Source organism: Trematomus bernacchii, unplaced genomic scaffold (assembly GCF_902827165.1).
Source record: "Trematomus bernacchii unplaced genomic scaffold, fTreBer1.1, whole genome shotgun sequence".
NCBI classification, from domain to species: Eukaryota; Metazoa; Chordata; class Actinopteri; order Perciformes; family Nototheniidae; genus Trematomus; species Trematomus bernacchii.
The window spans coordinates 16,557,398-16,580,220 of NW_022987739.1; the positions used below are offsets into that span (position 1 = coordinate 16,557,398).

Below are 22,823 nucleotides of genomic sequence, written 5' to 3' on the forward strand. Positions count from 1 at the left end.
GCCGTTATCACGCCCAAAGAACAGCAATGGTACGTTCATTAAATCACATTAATACTATCTAATATAGGATTTATGGAGTTATGTAGGGCTAATTTGTGTCTTTGTATGTGTTCCAGATATGCGAATACTACGGAACTCTGGGTGAACAATAGAACGTCGGCCTGATGGGAGGTGGTGCCAACATGTGCAGTGGATCGAAGATTTCCGAATGTCCAAGGGCTCTTTTCAACTCCTCTGTATTCGCCTGGAAGCAACGTTGGGGAGAGGCATCTGAACAGCATGGAAATTGTAAATTGACAATAAAGCTGATCTTTTGTACAGTGCATTTGGTTCTCTCTTTTATTTACCAGTCAACAGACACAATTACAATAGTGCAGACACACCTTAGTGCAAAGATTAAATGTCAGTATCAAAACAGTACTCATACTGTATATTTGTATATTAATGAGTATATTATTATGTTAAATGTGTGTTAAAGACAATGGGATGAGGTTGAAAGCTCTTTAAAAACTTTTGTATACATACATGTTAACATACATGTTAAGCATACACACCTTAAGAACTACGTTACACACACACAGGTTAGTCTGTGTACCGCTGCACTGCTGCTGGTTTAAACAAAGACAGTCATGATGCTAGTGCCGTGCATGTAGGTTCTCTTTTATTTATCAGCAGCAGATCAATAAGTGTCAGTAGTATCAAAACAATATAATAACAATATAATAACAGTGGCAATATATATATATATATATATATATATATATATATATATATTGCCACTGTTATTATATTGTTATATATATATATATATATATATATATATATATATATATATATATATATATATATATATATATATATATATATATATATATATATATATATATATATATATATAAACAATAGGTAGGCTCAGCAGCAGACACACCTTAGTGCAAAGTTAGGTGTCAGTATTAATAACAGTGGCATATATATATAATCACAATAATACAAAATGAACTGTCCCAGGTGTAGGCAATTTGGGGTGAAGTGTCTTGCCCAGGGACACAACGACATCCTGACTGCAGTGGGGTTTGAACCTGTGCTTCCCTGATCCGAACACCAACGCACCAGACCACTGCACCACACGCCTCCCAACAAGTCATTGTACAGTTTATCAACGACAAGTTTTTCTTAATTTTTGTATTGAAGGCCTGTTGGATTTAATCAGCTCGCTTAGCACTGCCAGAAGCCCAGCCTGAAAGGTATTTTGTTGCTCCACCTCGATTCCTGGGCCTTGTGTGAATGCAGCAGCCGTTTGTCGTGCATCTCCTTGGCACGCAGGTCCTCATTCTCCTTGCTGACCATGGCACGGCGGTCCATCGCCATGATGGTGTCAAGGAAGCTGTCATCGCGTGCCCACTTTCCTAAGGTGAAATATGCAAGATACAAGATCAGTTTAATCGCAACAACGAGGCAAAATGTTGATTAATAGTCCAGTTTACTCTGAGATAGAAGATCAAACCGTTTTCATGTAATCCTTTTATTTATACATCACATATACTGAGGTAGCTGGGCCAATCAAGCTTGGACTGAAATATCGAAATTACATCTCTCTTTGATATTGACTACAATTATTGCTACAATGCATCAATTCATTATCAAGCAAATGACTTGTGCATGAACTCTAAGCAGCGGTGATGCAATACATATTTCGATTTACTTTTACTTATTAATAGTTATATCACCTTCTTCTTCTTTCAAGGCCAGAGTAGTTACAGTGTAAGTGGATTGACATCTAACATAACATGGCTGAGTACAATTATAACAATCAATAAAAAAAAGGAAAAAATAGAATTTCAATTACATTTCTACTTAAATGTGCAAAAATATTAGAACATCAGTCTTTGTGGCATGCAGGTAATCAACTGTTTAAGCTTTTACCATTAACAAATAGAATGAATGTTGCAAATTACTTGAAATTATAGCAACTAATGTATTGTTAGAGGTAATAATACAGAGGTAGCATTATGTCCAGCTAGCATGCTAATTGCTAACGTTATATTATCGTTTTATCTCGGAGGGGAAAACTAGTTTCTAATCCTGAGAGAAACACCTCGCCTGAAACACACGATTAGTGCCATGAGTTAGTGAAGCAAATTACAGAACATTGTACACTTATTCACAAGTCAAAACGTGTTCATAGCGGGCATGGCTGAGAATAGTTAGCTAGCTAGATGTTGTTAGCCTGCTTGGACCTAACGTTAGCAAGTTCTAGCATGGCTAGCTCGATCTACTGAGCAAATAAAAGTACATCTAAGACCAGTATTGTGCAGATTAAAACAGTGCAGTGCATGTATTTTATTTTACCTTGGTAGTCGTCCCGACATGACTTTGCCAGGTCTGCTAACTTTGCAGAGCGACGGAAACTGCATTCAGTAGAAGCTTCTGAATGCAGCGCTTCGCGTCCTCCGAGTAAATGAGCTACTTTAGTTCCTGGGGCTTTTTGGTGTGAACGCAAATATATCGTAGTTCTGATGAACTATTGTGGGAAAAGTACACCAAAGTACTCCGGTGTGAACTGTTGACTGAGTGAAGACACAAACTGTAGAACTGAGCCTCCAGAGGGTTATTTTTAGGTTATGATTCGGGATGAGTCTGTATGCAATAAGGGTTGTGGTCTGTGACTTTAAATTCCTTCTTAATACAACATAAGATGACCTTGTGCCAAATTAATTTGACACTAGAGGAGTTTTCAACAACAACAGATAAAAATCATGAAATTAAAGAGCCATAAAACGACTTCCTGTCAAGGTCAGATCCTTGAGATATTCCAGACTGTATCCCCGGGGAGCGTTGGTGAAGAACGGGCAAATGGATGGCATTACCCAGTAACTAGATCTTAGAAGGGTGGAGGAAAACAAATCCATGTTTGACTCTGAAGTACCAACCCAGAAAAGATTCTGAATGTCAATGGAAGAATCTATTTTATGTTCACTGCCCTCATAGTTTTCAAATAGATCATATTTCAATACAAATAGTACAGGTTGCAAATACTGTGAAAACTGAATAAAAGATACAGACAAAGACATTCCTGATACAAACTGCAAATGTTTTTAATATTACAAGAATCTGTTTAGGTAAACAATTTTGATGAAGATATAAATTAAAACAATAAACCATGTTTCTGTATAAATGCAGTCCGTGCAGATGTGTGTAAATGCGTGGGATATCATGTATCTTCCGTGTCGGCAGGAGCGGTCCACAGGCCCAGGCCCTTCAGGACGCTCTCCTCCACCTCCAGGTGAACATTATACTCCTTCATGTTCTCCTCGTCATTCTCTGTCAGAGATTTGACCGGCTTGACAGGATCCTGGAAAAAGAATTACAGTCATGAACACTATGTAGCAAATGGTACACTTCTTACAAAAGGTCTGACATTTAATTGTCTTTGAAGCTGAAAAATGTAAAGAAAGTAACTAGCTAACTTGTTGTAAACAGAGTTTTGCTAAATGGTTTTGACTTGCATTCTTGTTTTTGTTATTAAGTAATGCAAATATTGACATTTCCTGAGAAATTTACTTTTTCCTTAATGTGAAAAAGTAAAGGCTTCACAAAACACTTAAAATATTGGTCTTTAAATTTAGATTGATCACATGAGTAATAATATATTTCTTTTAAATGTGTCCTTAGGAAGTTGTTAATTAGCTGAGGTAAAATCGAAATACTGTCTTACAGTATAATGCAAAATGTTTCAGCTTATTTTCCTTAATGTTTTTCTTTTTACTTTCCTTAACAGTGAGTGATGAATTATCACCAAACTTCACCTTTGTTCAGTCAAAGATAAGAACCTTTTGCCACTAAAAGATGTATCTTCTATGGTTAGCAGACAGACTGTCACTGTCAGTAACTTTTCTCTCCCCGGGGCCCAGGATCAAATAACGATCAGACTGAATTAAACATGAGGGGAGGGAGAGAGAAAGAGAATAGGAGAGTGACAGAGAGATGGCCTCAAGCTCTTTCAGCATCAACTTTCAATTTGTGGATACACTTTGAATTGAGGAAGCCTCTGAAAGCTCAGTGTACATTCAGAGCGGCTGTCAGTGAGGTCACGGTGTAGCTGGGGAGGTAGAACTCAAGGCTACTAAAACAACCAAACTCACCATTTTCTTCTTGAGCTCCTCTGCTTCCTTCTTCTGTTTCGCCCACAGCTCATCCCTCTTCATAAAATCCTTTAACCTGTCCTCCTCCAGCTTGAAGTACTTCTTCACACTCAAATTCTGCACAAAAAGAAAGGCACAGCTCAGTTTGGTGACCATTGAACCTGCATGTCTTCACTGAATCTATTGTCGGCTCATTAATAATTCATTGTTTTGACACAGTATGTTGCAGAGCTGGATTCGTTATCTCCATTTTGGCCTTGAACAATGGTGCATTATTATCCCAACATAATAATGAAATAGACAGCCTAAAAGTGTTTTTTACAGTGAGTAGGAGGTGGTTGGACTGTCTTACCTCACTCCTGGACGGAGCGTAGAGGGTCTTTGGGATTTCCAAAACACGAACCATCCCAAGGTCGTCAGTCACCGCCAGGAAGTGCTGCTTGGCTAAGAAAAAGAAATAGAGTCAATAAACTCTATGGCTCAAACTATCTTAAGGAACCAAGGCTATGAAAACATAAATGAAACAGACAGAGAGGCAGGAGGAGACCGTCTGTATCTGAGCAGCATAGCGGGGTGAACAGCAGAGTTTATGAGATTTCACATTGTTTATTAGATTTATTCATTTAATTGATTGTATTTGTGTTTTACTCCCTCATATTCCAAATTGTATATGTCATTGCATTTAAGATAATTGAATATTTTCTATTTTCTGATTTCTTTCTCTCATGTGCAGTAGTCTCAAATTGTTCTATTGTTTTTATTTGCACCGTCTTATAAGCTTGTCAGTCACATGTAAAGCACTCTGAATAGCAGGGGGAAAGACAAAAAGAGAAATCGATATATGTTTTGCATTTGTAGCAGCGCACTCAATTCACCACCCTTTATTGCCATTTAGGTTGAAATAGTATTCTCGCATTGACACATATGCTAACTCCTGTGTTGAAGGAGGCGGAGGACTCACAGGAGGCGGTCCAGGGTTTGATGCAGGTGATCTTGGCATCAGTGATGTGAGCGTGGACCTGCAAAGGTTCACCGGTCTTCTCCAGCAGGTTCCACACCTCGATGCTGCCGTCATCTTTCCCGATGAAGAAAACAGCTGGCCGGGACGGGGACCAACATCCAGCTGTGCACACCTGCTCAGAGCTCGGGGACGTGACGATGGGGCCTTCCTGGATGTCGGAGAAAACAAGAGTTAGTAGGTTTAAAATGCAATTAACCTGTTGTGTTATAATTTTAAAAAGATATACTTTCTTTACATCATGATATGATTTAGTTTAGTGTATTTGCTTATAGTGTCCTGGACAGTCCCCATTGATCAACTGTCACAAAAAACAGTAAATGGGGCAGCTTTAGCCAACATTGCTAATATCAGCTGTTGTCCCCGGCCAGATGATAATAGACACCTTTTTTAAATCACAACACATCAACAGCATTAGTTATAAAGAAAGGATGAAAGACAAGTAGATAGAGGCGGAAGGATAAAAGAGAACAATAAAATGCAAACAACACACGTTACTACATACATGTCACATATAGCACATCACAATCACATAGCAGAAACGAGGGACAACATCCACGATCACAACATGTAACACACACGCCATATCCAACACAGACTAGTGTGTGCAGGTGTACTGTAGTTCTCAGTGAACCATGTTTTTAAGTGATGGATTGATGAATACTATGGGTTAAAAGGCTGGAATAACTTTCATATTTAGTGATGATTCCATTTTTTCCCAATTAAATCAAGTAAGAGGTTATGATTTGAACTGGTTGCAACATTTTCTGCTACTGTAGTTGAGGCGACAGGTGTTGTTACCATGACTCCCTCCTTCCAGATGGCGAAGTTCCAGCTTCCCATTGTCAAAATAATGTCTTTGTAGAAGGGCGACCTCTGTACCGTGTTCACCAGCCAGTGATGGGTTCTAAAGCAGTGGAGGGGCTTGGCACCTGAGAGAGGAGAGAGAGGAAGAGTAGGGGGTGATATCTGACAGGGTGACGCTTCCACAGGAGCAACAGGGCGATACATGCAACATTTACCCATCTGTGTCCTCTTGGTACAGGGCGAGTACATTCACCAGTAACACCCCCTGTTGTTAAATACCAACCAACTATGTGCAATATGTGCAATATATATATATGCCGTTAATAACTGTGCAATATATACCTGGCTCCTAAATCGACTTCAGAACTGTTATAGGATGTGTATTTTGTCAATTGTGTCACTTTTTTTATAATTGTTTTTATCTTTAATACTTTTTTAAGCATGCTTCTTAGGTAACCTTAAGCTGTCTTTGGCTCTTTTCTGCTGTAACAATGTAAATGTCCCCTCTGTGGGACTAACAAAGGTATTCTGATTCTGATTCTGATTCAGCATGGCTGTCATGACTACTCTGACGACATCTTTCTTTTATAACTTTGGCAGAATTGTTTTTAAATCCATAGTTTTTCAAGACTTTGATGATACCTCAACTTTAGTGTAACAAACCACATCCTGGTCTCCTTTGAAGAATAGACATAAGTCAACATGAACATACATACATATAATTAATCATCTTTAAACTGACTTACTCTGCTGCCTCCCAGAGTCGTCCTTCACCAGTTTCCAGTCGGTGTAAATAATCTCCCCATCCTGGTAGGAAAAATATTCACATGATGTGACATGTTATCAACATGGGGTCGACCTGCATACCTTTTTTTCACTTAGCTTTGTTTTAAAGCTCATCCAGCAGCTCACTGTTGTAGCGAAGTTAAATACTGCTCGCTGTTGCTGATTATATTGGTAGGAATGTTTACCTCTGTTCCAATATAGAGCCTGGTATTGACATCTTCCAGAGTAGCGAGTATTTTTGCCGAGGGCACTCTGAGCTGGCTGTAGTCAGGGACGACCTTTGAGCCGTCATCATTCTCATTAGCTTCCTCTGTCAGGGGAAACAGCGAGGGAGGGTAGAGGGGAAACAGCGAGGGAGGGTAGAGAGAAAATATAATTAAAAAAATGTTTCACATTCATGGGCCTTTTTCAGCCATTAGGAAAAAGATGTTGACAATACACTGTAGAAAACTGCAGAATACAACATTTCTACAACATCTTAGAGAACTTCTGAAAACGTAAGTTAGTGCAGAATCTACAGCTCGACCATGCTACAGATGTTAGTGCAAAATCTACAGCTCCTCTACCAGAACCATCAGCAACAAGTGGACATGGACAATTACATGAACTACATGTTGCTAAATCCACCGCGGGGCATAAACAGAAGGGCAACCATGGCAACCATGCTCGGGGGTCTTCTTCGCTGCTTTTGGTGTATTTTGTGGCAGAAGTACAGCGCCACTTACAGGCCCGGCATATGTACTACAGCGTCTCCAGCGCTTACGAGCGTCTCGTGCGGAAGTACAGCGCCACTTACAGGCCCGGCATATGTACTACAGCGTTTCCAGTGGAAACACGTTAAATGAGCCGAATGCGTGTGAACGGAAGACTTTTTTGATAATGAATTCGGTCCGTTTGCGTTTGCGCTCCCGTGTGGGAGTGGGGTCTTACTCGTAAAATAAAGTCAAGAAATATAAAAAAAACGCCTACAATTGATAGGGTAAGTAAGGAAAAAGAGGAATTAAGCAGCTGCATTGGTGAAGCCTCCCCTGTAATCTGACCATGAACAAGACAATAGAAGGACAAAAGAGATGGAGGTGGGGAGGGGTACAGCTGAGGTGAATGGGTTGATAAGAGAGGATATGGAGGTGGAGGTAAAAGTGAGGATTGTGTTGAGAAGGGGGACAGTAAGGGAGAAGGGAGGAAAGGCAGAGATAGGCAGTATGGGTCGGGATGGAAGAAGCTTTTTCCTCCACAAAAGCCCAACTGTCTCTCAGGGACAGTACAGGACTCTCCATTCACACCCCCTTATCAGCAGGCCGCTCCCAATCAACTCTCAGCCTCTTGAAGGTCAGATCAGATTACCCAATCACACATCTTCTAAATCCACTTTGCCCCAGTTAAGATGTGTGTAAAGATATCAGACAAACGATCCAGCACAGCAACAGATGTAGACATTGTTTCACGTTCACCACAGAGCACTGCCGCTCAACTGTTGCTTAATCCCCATGAGGGGCTGCTCCGAAAAGAGTGGAAAGTCCTGTGGTCCCGTTAAAGGGCCAAGTGGAACTTTTATACAGTGGCTACTTTAGTAAGTGCAAGTGAATACAGCATCAGCAGAGGTGGAAGAAGTATTCAGATGCTTTACTTGAGTAAAAGTACCAATACATTCATGTCAAAATACTAGTAAAAGTCCTGCAACCAAAATCTTACTTAAGTAAAAGTACAAAAGTATTATCAGCAAAATGTACTTAAAGTATAAAACGTAATCATAATGGAGAGAAAAATTGCCTTTATGTGTGTATATAATTATATATGTGACATTTCTATATTGTTGCATCAAGTAGCATTTTACGGTAACGACCTTTTGTTAAATATTTGAATAATCTGAGTCTTTTGTGATTTAAAGAGTTAGTCCACTAGTTTTATTGTTAGAGCTGCAATTTCTTAAAGGTATCTTAAGCTGTTTAATTAATGTAGTGTAGGTCAATTAAATGTTTATGCTTTTAACTGTAGTGGAGTAGAAGTATAAAGTAGCATTACATGGAAATACTCAAGTAAAGTACAAGTATCTCAAAACTTTATTTAATTACAGTACTTGAGTATATCTACTTCCCACCTCTGAGCAGATGACAAAAGGTGAGGAACAAAGTTGGTTTTGGCGCTCAGAGGAAGACAGTGTAGAATTCATATGAGTCAAACATCTTAAGTATTATTCACACCGCGATTAATTAAAAAACGTAATAACAGACTGCCTGAGGGCTCTGCAGCAGATGTATTGCCTCTGATAGTGAACATATGAATTCTATAAACGGCAGCCACCAAAGCTGTGTTTATGGAGGCAGACCTTCAGCAGACAAAGACAGGTCTCTTCTTGACCAGCCAGGACACACACGATCATCTTCTGGAGCCCAGAGGAGCCGGAGCAGCATATTGCAAAGAGCTGACAGTCAGCGAGGCTAATGCTCCGCAACTATGAGGGCCTTGTTTTGGAAGTATCACTTAATAAAGTGCTATGAAACCAGAGGAGAGGAGGGGGAGACAGACAGAGAGGGAAAGCACTGGGCTGGGTGAACCCTGCCCCACTGATCACTGCGCCCAGCCATCCGAGCAGACTGGCTTCACAGTCAAGGAGGCACTGCTGCATTTAGTTTTATATTCTATATGTATCATCGTTTTGTGTATTTTAAATATTGATAAAATACATTTATTTATTTCTAAGGCCTTTTTTTTTTACTGTGTCTTTAGTGTACCACTGTACTGCTTTGTTGGCCACTTATTGTTTTTAGTTGATGGCAGCTGTGTGTAGCACTATCACCAAAGCAATGGAAATGTCCTTGGGGACAAAAAAACCTTATTTAAAGAATCTAAAATCTTTCACACATGTAGCGAAAAACACAGTTTTGCATCGGATACAGGATATTTAGGTTTGTAATGTTCATTGTTTGGTCTCCTCACTTGTTTTTAACGCAAAAAGATTTAGAATTCTGTTGCTTCACTTTTTTTCTCATGTGATGTTTTAAAGAGTAAAAAATAAATAAAAGTAGTCGTGAAAAGTTACGCCAAACCTGACGCAGTAACCCTGTGTGCCATCTTGAGGTAGGACAAGTAATAGCTTTTGAAGTTTAATAGCAGGCAGGTCGTCATAATTACAGCCTTTTATATTCATATTATTTGACTGTGTTATTTATATCATAATTCTTGTTCCAGTTAAGTGTGACTCTTGGACAGTGACGAAACAGCCGTCCTTTTTGGACAATATTATGCTTTTTGAAAGTGAGTGAGCTATAACCCACTTTCATGGGGTGTGCTACATCCAACAGTGACACCAAACAGTAGCTGGTGAACACATTATTGTAATTGAATCATGTGCATTAGTGACTGATTATAGGAGAAGGGAGAGATGGTGTAACAGAGACAGCCTAAAGGTAAAGGTCTCTCACCTTTGGTCCTGCCTGTATTATTAGCGTTACAGCTGTAGAGTTCCAGGCTGAACTTGAGAGGAGCGTATTCTCCACCGGTATCGATCTTTGGCAGGGAAACCTGACACAGGACAGAGAAAATACAACTTTTGACATTTTAAAAATACTGTCAAGGACAAAACACTATTTTAAGAACTATGCTTTAGCAACAACACAAATAAACACAGATGGAAATAGATATAAATATAGCGTAGGAATTACTGTTGAAATCAAATGTTCAAGACAGTAGATTGCAAGATTCTTAACCTTTATTGAATTTCATATCGGAAGAATCCATTTCTGCCAGAATTAGTAGACACAATGGTCATCGGTTTCATATCTCAATGTCTATTCAGCTTTATTTTTAGATTTGGAAACTTGGAAATGTTTTTATTGCACCCTCCATCCCTGCAGTACCTTAAACAGAGGCTTCCATGTCCGGTCCAGATGTTTGAAAGTCTCAGGGACACCGTAGGAAGTCTTCTGATCGGCATTCTGCTTCCTGTCCGACCCTGACTGGCTCAACAGTTTTGTCACTCGCACATCCCAGAACATTAAAGCACTTTAAAGGGAGAAAAATGAAAAATTAACTTTATTTAAGTATACTTGAATCCTATTGTTTATACACACTGTGAATACTAACTGATATGGACTCAACCACTTTAACAGAAATCTATGGACATTACCTGGTCTTCCATATATGCTTGCTGTGTTCATTTTTTTTACATTTAAAGTCAACATGTTCTTTTACCTACCAGTCTGGGGAGCAGGTGACGACCTGAACAGATACGTTGTTCTTGTTCTCCACAGGTAAGCCCAACTTGGTCACCTAATCAGTGAGAGAGTCGCAAAATCAAGAAAGTGTCTGTCAGGCTTAGTGAGAGCTGATTATAGTGAAAGAAAAAAGGTTGCAGAAGATATATGGGAGCTTAATGTGACCCCAGGGGCACTTTGATGATTGCCTTATTTTACTTATCCACACGAGTGCCAGTGCTTGTCATGATTTATGATGTAGACATGAGGGACAGACACCAGTGGGAAACCAACATTAATTGTTTCATAAAGAAAACTCAAGCAACATGCTGAGGTTCTGGGAACTGTGATAATGTATAGAATCTGTGTGAGACCATGGCTCATTGTCGTTGCATTTTTTGTGGCTGCAACTATTATCTTTCAGTGTTATTACTGCACTTCTTTGCGCTGGGTTACAGACCAAACCCCATCGTGCCACTGCAGCAAGTTAATCAATACATTTTTAGATGTACTGTAAAATACATTATATTTTATTATATGCAAAATGTTGTGGCAGTGGTGCTTTGGAGCAATGATAGTTCTCTCCCACAGTGTTCTCCTTACACACTCCTCTGTTGAACCTTTACATTTGTATCATTATATCCTCCATATGTTGAATGATTGGCCTCACAGTCTTTTCGCTGCCCTAATACTCCTCTGTGTCCACTATGTTCTTACCTCCTGTTCCACTTGTTTGCATTCAAGCGGCTTTTAGCCTTAGTCAGATAAAACTCTGTCAACATTTTAAAACTAGATATAGAAATCATTAGAGCAATGGCAAACCTGGAAGTGTTTAATGTTTATTTAGCAATTTAAGACTTAGGTTGGAAGGATTAAAATGTACTCTAACGATGTTGGCTTAAGATATGATAAAAGAAGCTAGAGATTAGGAAAACATAAAGGAATATTTTGCTGTGTAGTCACACCAAACATATTTTCATAATCAACATAAAATACATACGAATGAACCCCTGTGGAAGGTTCCAACACCTACCCACAGCAGTCATGTTTTAAAATCCCAAGAAATAACTTGTGATCTTGTATTCTGCATATTGGATTTGAAGTTGTTGTTTCTTCCAACCCTTCATGCGCTTCAACTCTGCGTACCTCAAATGTTGGTGGCAGCCACTGGACATCAGTAATTGGCGCTTTGTGGCTGCTCTCTAATGCAGACACAGCACAGTAGCGCACAACAGGAGTCTTATTCTCTTTGTTGTCATCGAGGTCCTGGTGGCACGTCAGACACAAAAGGCACAGCATGTACAGTGAGCTCGGACAATTCAATGTACATGCAAAGGCCTTTGACAGCAGTCAGGCCATACCAAAATGGTGCAAACGGAAAGTATGCATCACAAATTATGATTAGAACATTTTAACTGAATTGTAATTTTCTGGATTTAACAGCTTTCTAGTTCAGTTCTTGTCAGCTGATATCATTCACATTCACTGTAACACAAAAGAAAATGGGACACATTAATAATGTTGACATTTACAAGTGTGAAATGGTCTATACTGGAAAAATGAAACTCTAAATACTGTCACTATAATATTAAAACATGCATAGAGTTTGGAACAACGGTTGTTTTGTTCAGTAACACTGTGCAGTGCTCATGCAGTTAAATGTGAGTGGTGTGAACAGAACCGAAATCTATACAGGAGAATTGTAATTCTTTGTTTATCTGATAAGCTAGCAACAGGTGCTGGTGTAGCGCAGCTTTCACAGCACCCAACATGGACATAAAACCTTTTTAGCAGATAGAACTGCCATTGTTTACACTGCAAACACAAGGGAGGGCAGTGATCTGATTTGCTTGTGTGTTATCTTCTATGTGGGCAGACTATGGTGGAGGATGGAAAGGCCTGTGTAACAGCTGGAGTATGTGAGCTGATGCTGTTGACTTTAGGGAATGAAGAGCAAACAAGGACAAAGAGAATAGAGGGAGAGGTGGGAGAGGGTAAAGCAACAGAGAGGGACGTAGTGAGGAAAGGGATGGAGACAGCTGTTCCACTGTAGAGGCAATAAACAAACACGAAGCAAATGATGGCTGGATGATAGGGGCCGATATGTCTTTCTAAGTACTGCAGCCGAGTGGAAGATGTCAGTGAAGGTCAGTCTTTAAGGGACATAACTGGCTTCCGATTTGGTGTCCACACGCCTAGCGTTAATGTCCATGCTATGTTGTTGGTTAAAACTGAGCCCTGTTTTTGTCACGTATCATTATCTCTCTATTTCCTATACCTATCTGTATTACTCTACATAAAAACATCTAAACAGGGCAGCTTTGAAATAGTCATTTATTATGACGTTTAGTCAAAAGAAAAAACATTTTGGAAGTTTCTGTCCCTAGTCAAAAGGAGTTTGATCACTTCAATCTGTCTGTGGTGCTTCTATGAGGCCTAATAAGCTGTTTTCGTTTAGCAGTAGGGTCATGTAAGGAATATAAACTTGCTTTCTGATGTACTCCTGGCATTAGTACGTATGCAGAACTAGTTTTGACAGCTGGGACTGGCTTGAAAAGGACCATTAGGCCACTGCATTCCCTTCTAATGAAAGAGTGAGGATGAGGGGAGAACTCAGGAGTCACCGTATCATCATCTCACTCTGTCATACAGCACAGCCTGTCTTTACAGCAGATCTGCTGCATGCTTTGATAAACTGAGGGCACAAACTTGAATAAACCAAGCTAACATCATCACCAGCCATAGAATTATAGTAACTGATACCACATGTAGTACACCAACACAGATACAGAACATCATGTATTATTGTATCAACATTATGCACATTAGAGAAAGTATATAGGTACTTACGAATGTGTCAGTGTTGAGTGAAGCATCTTTGCCTGACTGTGTTCCCTGTAGGTGTATGACGTGAGCAGAAATGTCCCACAACACCACCTGAGACAGCAGCAACACAAAATCAGTAGAGATCCGAGCCAAGTGCAGAATACACTTCCTTGTGTAAATAAACACAATAAATTGGTTTACATTTTGATTGAAACAGGGGAACAGTACATTGGATCTGTACAGGATATGTTTGTCATGACTGAGGGTCTATTTAATAATATGCACTTGTAATGAAAAATGGAAAAGTGGCAAGTTACAAAAGCTACTTCAAGGCAGCAGATGCAGCAAACCACAGATGGATAGCAGAGTCAAAGTCAGCACCTGGCCATTCACGCAGCCGCCAACGATAATATTTGGATCAGAGGGGCAGAACTCAAAGGCAAAAATGTCATCTGGGCACTCCAGCAGCAACTGCAAACACAAAGAAACCCACGTACAGAGCAGAAATATTATATTTCAGAGTAGACATTTCCATGTATTGGGTGCTTTCCATCCCAAATATTTATTTATTCTAGTCTCCCCACTTAGAGTTTAACTTTTAATCCACAAAACCGAGTGCATACAGTATTCCATGTCATCAGGCATAAGAGGGAAAGGATCCAGGAGGGCTAGGATGGTATTACAGAGAGGTCATTTTCCAGCAGTATGTTTGAATCTCCTGCAGTTAAAAAATAGCTTAACAATAGCACTCCACACACTAACTTAATATATGTATTTCATTCTTATAGAATCTCCAGTTTATTCTACACAGTACCCTTTGTCATTTTGATCACTGCTCCAGTAGACGGTGAAACTAAAGCATGACACATGAAGAGGTGAAGGGCTACGTCATGCAGAACTCATATTACTTTTGAGTGATTAAGCAGCTCAGTTTTATTGATTGAGTGCCTGGGGCAAATCAATAGGGCCTCTCAAATTTTGCTTAAGCAAATAAAAGGATTGAATGACAGGAGAAAGCAGATCCTTCCTGCCATATATTATCACAGTGTGTCAACCAGACATGAGGTGAGAACTAGCTTGTGAGCTGTCAATGAGAGATAGAAATACGCTCTATTCAATCTATTCTTCCACCTGTACACTATCCACAATCATTTACAATTTCCATACCTGGGGATTAGAGGGGTCGGAGAAACTATAGAAGACAATGTGAGACTCTCTGACTTCGAACGCTGAGGACTCATCCATTACCTCCTCCGTCTTTTTTTCTGTCAAAGCCACAGCTAGCACACCTAATACGTTACAAAACAAATCATACAGATCAACAACACAGCAGCAGGAGGAAAACAAATGTAGTGTTTTAACCTTCCTGATTGACAAATCATTGGCTCAACTCTGATCTCTCTTTTGAATAACATGTTTTTGCTCTGATCACATGATTTGGCACTGATATTATTATTGTGGATTTTGCTGACGGCTTACTCTCTGAGTGATGACAGCCAGACAACAGTACAAAGCAGGAGTGCAAAAGATGAATGCTTTTACAATGAATGGGTATTTTAAATACTTGTACTTGTCATTGACAGTGAAATTAAATGGAGAATGTGTCCATCAAAGTATCAGTCGTTTAAACCAATGATTTAAAACTATTTGTTCTGTAAGAGCTGCGTAAGAGTATGTGTGAGAAGATTTCTATTCAAAGCTATTTGACCACTACACTCCGTTTGCCCTTTACCGTAGATGGTAGGGTGCCAGTTTATGCTGCTGATCTTCTTGTCCTTGGTGTACTTCTGGTCTGTGAAGGCCTGATAGAGCATCAAACCTTCGAAAATCTTCCCCGACCAGTCAGCATCATCACCTGTCCCCAGGGCCTTCCAGTCATCGAAGAACACATTCATGATTTCCTCCTGCTGTAGGGCTTGCAAAACTCTGCAAAACAATATTTTAAGTCAAACTTCTATTGGCTAAACGTGTAAATATGTTACATTTTGTAATCTTTTCATAGCTACAGTACAATGTTTCTAACAGGCCAGATGTTCTCTTATCTTTTACCAGGACACAGAGAAGGGTGGAAGGTCATGTTTTGTTACACTCAAAGTCTACTACACTGGGAAGGTTAAGGTGTTTCCTTTGAACAGTGTAATGCTCCCATAATGGTAATTCTTACCTGGGGGTCACAGAGTTGCAGAAATGCTTCAGATTCTCACGCTGGTGGATGTTCTCCTTATCTCCATCACTTAACTCTCTTGGCGTGTACTGGGTAAAGATATTCCTCTTAAACTTCCTGTAAGGTGTGCACAAATAATGATACAATATGTGAAGGTGGAGGTACTATTAAAGGTAATAAAGAGAGAAAAAAACACGAAAGGCTAATGCTATTTCATGAATGTGTCAGCTATATAATCTGAACCACCTGAGTATAAAGCTTATAGGCATGAGTTTCAGAAAAATAAATGTCACACAAAGGCTTTTTATACAGCATTCAGTGTTCAAAACGTATGTTCTAAATGCACTGAGGTGTTGGCAGAAAATGTTAGTGCTTTCCCCTTCTGCAGAACCACATACCACTGAGTCTGAGAACTGCTGCTCTGCATTCTGGGAACAGCCTGCATCCCGCAGTCCCTCTGCATCTGTTTGATTCTGAATCTGCTGTCGTGGAAGGGAACACACTCCATGTAGGTGTTACGGTCAGAAAAACAGACTGGAGCGCCAAACTTCCTCCTCACTCTGGAGAACTTGTACCACAGCTGAAGACACAAATAAACCCAATAGAGATGTGTAATGGAAGTAAGAAAGTAAACCTGGTTTCATATGTTTTTAAAAGCTGCAGTACCTTTTCCCTGCTCTCTTCGAAAGATTCCTCATCTATTTCCTGCTCACTACCAAGAGATATCCATGGCTTCGGTTCTGATCTTCCGGTTTTATTATTAACTTCATTCTCACAAACCTCTGGTGTCTCAGGCTGTGGGGGCTGCAGAGAAAATTACAATTTGACAAAGTATAAAGAACAGGTAACACACTATAATAAAAGCCGATAGCTAAATGTGAAATCTGCCCACATGATCACACTTTCTACAACAATATTTGAGCTACAGCAAGATAGGGAAGTAGGTATTGAATTCCTTTTAGTTTAGTCGACCATTGAAAATATGCCAGCTGGGAAGGCCAAATGGGCCGCTGATAGCAGCCATTACTCATTGCGATAAGTGATAAAGTAGTGTACATAACTAAAGTATAAAAGGAGAGTAAATGACACAGAACAATACTGAATAAATGAGTGGCGCCACTCGTGTGCTAATGTTCATGATAAATGACTAAGGCATTTATTCTCATTATAAGGAAGATAACATATTTTGTCAGTAGTTTACCTACTGCACCACTTCTCAAACACACAGTAGTAGACAGTGTATTACTAAGAACAAAAGGAATAGGTGAACCTTGTTACTAAACCACTGTTTGCTTACATTGAGGATTCTGTCTTTGGCTTCTGGAGTCAGAACCAGGTAGAATAATTGGTCATAGGTGAAGTCCCTGTCAAACACCAGCAGGAGCTCATCCTCTGGGTAGTCCTGTCAGGTAGAAGAGTTTGAATTCACAACAATCAGCAATTTTCACAACAATGTTTCTTTAGAATGAATCAATGTGGTGTCTTGAATTGATTGTGGTCAGTTTTTACAGCAGTAAGACAGAGAGATAGAACAACACTTACATCCCTAAAGCCAAGGTAAGGCATTAACTGTGTCCCAAATCAGAAAGCTGACATTACTGTACACTTAAACAGATGGTTTGTGAATACGTTTATGTACTTATTATTATTATGCGCCGCTTTCCCCTTCTACTCAAGTAAGACTCAGATGAGGGTGTTACACGTTTCCTTGTTCATGTGACGTTTTGGTGTTGTTTTTTTGGTTTTGTTTCTTTCCCTTAACTGTCTAGTGGGAAGTAAGTAATTTGTGTGTGTTTTTGTGTTTCTCTTATTTTCCTACGATACTGTAATGATTGGCTGTGAATAAGAAAATATGAAGGACAGACCATCTATTTCTATTTCTTTTTTTATTTTGAGAAAGGGGCAGGTTATATAAGATGATGTCCTTCTCCCTGCTCCTTTTCGGGCATGGTGTGTTTGTGAGACAGAGAGTTTTGTAAATAATTGTTATACATTGCGTTTGTGCATACCACATTAAAGGTAGGGTAGGTAAGTTTGAGAAACCGGCTCGAGATACACTTTTTGTTATATTCCATGGAATGCTCTTAACATCCCGATAGCAATGAATATCTTAAGTGCTTTGACAAAAAATCCATAAAAACATATCATCTGTGGAAGATTATTTTTAATACTGTAAAAAGTACGACCAATCATTTTAGCCGGCCCGGCTAAAATAACTGGATGGCCTACCTGCCTGTCAGCCTTCCATCTGTGCACAAACTTATCTCGTGCCCTCATTGGTCATGTGCGCGTTCGTGTGTGTTGGAGGAGGGGCTCTGTAAGGAAGTGGCAGATTTTCTCCGGTTGTGTATTTTCAAATTCTAGCGATCTCGAGCCGGTTTCTCAAACTTACCTACCCTACCTTTAACGGAACAAATTTAAAAAAGAAAAATGAAAAATGAAATGGTCGTGTCCTCTTGGGTTTTCTCTCTGTTCTCAATTGAGTCATGTGTTGAAATAGAAGTAACGTTTAGAGTAAGAGTGGTAGACACCATGTATTTAATCTTGATCAAAAACAGAGGGGAAATGAGGTAAAACGTGTTACTCGGTTACTCTGTTCCCACAGCCCTTGCGTCAGGGTCTATGTATCATCACAGTGTCTGCTGGGTATTGTCTGAGTAATCTGTATGACAATGGATCAGTCTCACCAGCACAATCTGCTTCGCAGGGCTGAAATCGGACACTGCGGCTCTTGTCTTAAGGTCCTGTATGATGTCGTCTTTTTTTAGCAGCTTGTAAGGGCTCTCCCCTGTGACGTCCTCATCCGCCCGGCAACCAAAGAGCTCCTGGGTGGCTGATGTCAGGACCATGGGGAGGATATCATCAGGGTGACCTTTGGGAGAGGGATCATAATCAATATAGGCAGGAGAGATGGTAGACGGAAAATCATGTTAAAATCAACTACAGGAGATCATATTCTAAATCACATCATGTTTTGGGATTTCATTGATTGATACATAATCTGTATTCAAATGATCTGCATAACAACCACATACAGTAAAGAGTATAAAGTCTCATTCAAATATATAAAATCATAAAGAGTGTTTTTGTCAGATGCAAGTATATTTGATGCTCTAGAAAGTGTTGAAAATTATAATAAGCATCGTAGTGTTTGATGTTGTATGCCGAGTGTAGGTGTTCTGTCTATTCCACTGGCTTTACCTGCATCACAAATATCACGTTAAAATAATGTTTACAGCTGTAGCTGTCATAATGGAGAAGATTAAACGTAAACAAATCAAAGGTTTATTCCTGATTATGTCCAGCATATAAAATGTACATTACTGTTATATCTTGAAAAAAACATAACAAAGGTTGTAGAATCGGTGAAACTGTGATGATGTAAGCAAGATGAGTAAAACTGTAGAGATGCCACAACTTAGATCAGAAATCTCACTAATCAAGTGATGTGCACACAATGGACAGGCTTTCAATTCCCCATGCCCACGGACTGTGACACTGTTTCTTGCCCCTACTTTTCTGATCAAACACACAACGTCTCTGATCCTTCACCTGCCCCACCCTGCAGCGCGGCCCACCTACAATATCACAGGATGAAATGTAATCCTAGTGAATAGACTACACGCAATGTCCAAACACTTGTAGAAGGACTTATGTTGTATTTATCTAGTATACTGGTATGTGAGAGGCAGTTCAATATTGCATGGATTCAGGATAGCTCATTGTTGCTATATAAAACCGTAGTACTGCACTATCACCAAAAAGGGTTTTCGTAGTAAACAATGTATGCCGACTCCTTTATATCTGAGGCCAGGCTCAGTCCAGGGCACATTATAGTAAACAGAGCTCAACATAATGATAGTTTTCATCCTGCTTGCGGTCTCTCTCTTCAAAGTCTTTCCACAAGGTTGCTGAGGGGACGCTGGGAATGCTAAAGTACAGCTTAAGTAACCACTTCCCAGCTGGGCGTGTCAACGTTTTCCACTCACACCATTGAGGCCTAATGCCAAATCATTGTAGTGGAAACTCACACCCGTCATTTCACACAGTTTATGTGTCAACTATGGCATTTGTATTCATGGGATATATTTGCTTGTAAGAGAGTGTGATGTGCAATGTTCCATAACCCTAAAGAATGCAATTAAACCGCGTTTGTACGCTGCGCTGAAGAGATGTAACATTTGTCGGGCCTCTTTCCTCTTGTACTCAAGCATTTTCTCACTTCATACCGTAAGATATTTATACTGTACATTGAACTTATGATTGTTTTCACATCTGTTGAAACAGAAGAGCTAAAGCCTGAACAATAGGCATTTATTTGCTTATAAGATTAGATATCAGTTGTATTGTCAATATTCTCGAGAATCCTGTTCAGAGGTATACACATTCAGTATTTACATTTGTGTGAGTCGGCCACCAAAAGTCGGTCGCCATGAGGTCAACGAATAAAGGCTAGGTTTAAAACCTGGTTTTAGATGACTATTTGGATCAGGTTGAGGTTAAAGTTAGAGAAAAATGTTTTAGGTTGAGTTCATTTAGGAGGTCTTACAGACTTGCACTTATACTGCCAAGCTGGAAATCTGTGAAATCAATGAATAAATGAACAAAACATAGCCAACCTGAATCTGAGGACTCTAAATACCCCTGCATGTAACTCCCACAAAAGCAAATGCTCTCATCTATAGTAAAAATATATACTTAGTGACCTTCATCTGACCAAAAGCATGTCTTCATAGCAGGCATGCTGAGAGTAAACTAGACCATGACAATGGGGACTCACAGCTGAGTGCAGAGTTTGTCCGAAGGCTATGCACTCAAGATCACTTCAGAAGAATGCATATAGTTTCTCCCACTCCTCAAAGACATCTCTGAGTATTAGTCTAACCAACACGAATCTAAATAAATGGTATGAAACACAGATTTTTTGGGCCTTCCCAATTAAATAATTGAAGGTAGTCAAATACAAAATACTTAATCTAAGTTAAAAGCAATTTATAAAACTAAATATTGAGCCTAACACTTTAGTAACCTGTATAAGGGTCATGTTAAATGTACCAGACCTTAATTCAAAACATTTAATTTAAGATGGTTAAGATTCCCTCAGGGTTCGCCGAAATGTTGTTTGCTTTTAGACAGTCGCATCTCTGCCGACTATAGCCAAATGTATGTTTAGGCACAAGTTTTACTGAAAATGTTTTAGTTTTGAGAAAACCATAAGAAATGTTGTTTTTTATGTAATCTACAATATAGTTTAGGATGGGTGAAAAAGTAATGTGGTCTTACCAAGCTTTTCCCCTTGTGCAGGTGACTCAGTCTTCTTGCCTACATTGGAAGAAACCGTTAGATCATCATTTCATTGATTGTGTCTCTGTTGTATCTTCCTGAGACAAGCGTGCAAGCATTTAGACACATTAACAACATTGCTATTGTTCAGACACTCACCTTTCTTCTTACTGCCTGCACTGCTTGTCACACTTTTTGATTTATTGGGTGGCATCCTTGCTGTTAGTATTGCTTCGCTAATGAAAGGAAGAACATTTTCGTAAAAATAGTGTTATATTTTTCTTGCAAAATATAACATATCCTTATCAATACACACATGCTATTTCATCGACCATCTGTCAGAGAGTTACAATGTAATTTGACAGACAGGTAACAGAGAGAGATAGAGCAGACTGCCATGAAGGGTAGCCCAGAATCATTATTCATGGCGGTGGCGACATCTTGTGGTTCAAAGGAGAATTTATTCTTTTTTGTATTAGCCATATGAGAAGGAAGCTAACATCTATCTTTGATCAATGTAGTTTATGCACTTGTAAGGGTCTACTGCTGTGAACACAGTTATCACCCAAACTGCTCTTCAAAGGTAAAAACAAATAAATAACTGGCATTTTTTTCATGTTGAGTATTATTTGTGGACAAAACTTTCCAATGGAAAACTGAATTTGAATACAAATATATATATACAAGGGAAAATGTCCTACAATGCTGTAAGCTATTGAAAAATAATCAATAGTTTTATATAAATAAAAACATCTGAACTTTTATATAACAATATTCATATTAAATAGAAAATGCCATGTAGTCGCTGTGTCACATGAAACAAAGCTTTTGGAGAAAAAACGGATCTTAAATTATATATTTTAGTAAAAACTAAAACTAAAAACTAAACGTGGGATACATAAGACACATTTATTATAATTGTTTAGCATACTTTTCATGAGCAAGCTGAAAGGAGTTATTGAAAATGCATTGTTTATGTGAAATTCAGCTGGTCATTTAATACTTAGAAAACGAATCTTTTGGATTTAATGTATTAATGCAATACGTTTTACAACACAATTTGTAATTTGTTTTGACTTATTGTACACAATAACTAATTTGTTGTGTTTTAACGTTAGTGTCATAATGTTGTGTGTAAATTGTTTTGAATTAGCACATATAACTTTAATGAGTTGTGTTTAACGTCAGTGTCACAGTGTTATAATTTATATAATGGTAGAGCCTACTTCACAAAATAAAACAATACAAATGTTTTCAGCTGTTCAGAGTGAAACATTACATGGTCTGTTTTCGACGAAAAAGGACAGTCACGTTAATGTTAATTTGGAAACATTTACTTGGAAGCTAAGCTACGTAAGCATGGCTAACTGTTCACAATGGTTACAATACACTGTAGTTAACACAGCTTGTTTGTAACCAGTTTTTAAACTAAATGACGGTGCTAATAGCAGTTAACGATAACGTAAATCCGACTAACTTCCATTAAACCACAGTTTTAAAGACGAATAAATAAAGTTTACCGCTTGTTTATCAACTGTTGTTAGCTTTAGTAGTTTTCATCGTCCTCGCTCATCAGTGGCACTGTTTGGTAACCAAGGGTAACA

The 22,823-nt window shown here is 39.0% G+C and overlaps 1 protein-coding gene across 1 annotated transcript; it reads right to left on the reverse strand.

The window, feature by feature from the left end:
• Window positions 1-3,164: 3,164 nt before the first annotated feature.
• wdr63 (WD repeat domain 63) lies at window positions 3,165-22,794 on the reverse strand. The gene is made up of 23 exons (XM_034147128.1): window positions 22,740-22,794; window positions 21,379-21,455; window positions 21,220-21,258; window positions 18,624-18,808; window positions 17,234-17,338; window positions 16,603-16,740; window positions 16,335-16,516; window positions 15,937-16,053; window positions 15,505-15,698; window positions 14,940-15,061; window positions 14,154-14,243; window positions 13,797-13,883; window positions 12,093-12,212; window positions 10,949-11,022; window positions 10,611-10,755; window positions 10,176-10,275; window positions 6,939-7,063; window positions 6,714-6,774; window positions 5,962-6,092; window positions 5,104-5,311; window positions 4,495-4,586; window positions 4,143-4,259; window positions 3,165-3,352 (listed from the first exon to the last, which is right to left on the reverse strand). The coding sequence occupies exons 2-23, from the start codon at window positions 21,431-21,433 to the stop codon at window positions 3,212-3,214; spliced, it is 2,628 nt and encodes an 875-aa protein (XP_034003019.1). The 5' UTR covers window positions 21,434-21,455; window positions 22,740-22,794; the 3' UTR covers window positions 3,165-3,211.
• Between the last annotated feature and the right edge of the window lie 29 nt (window positions 22,795-22,823).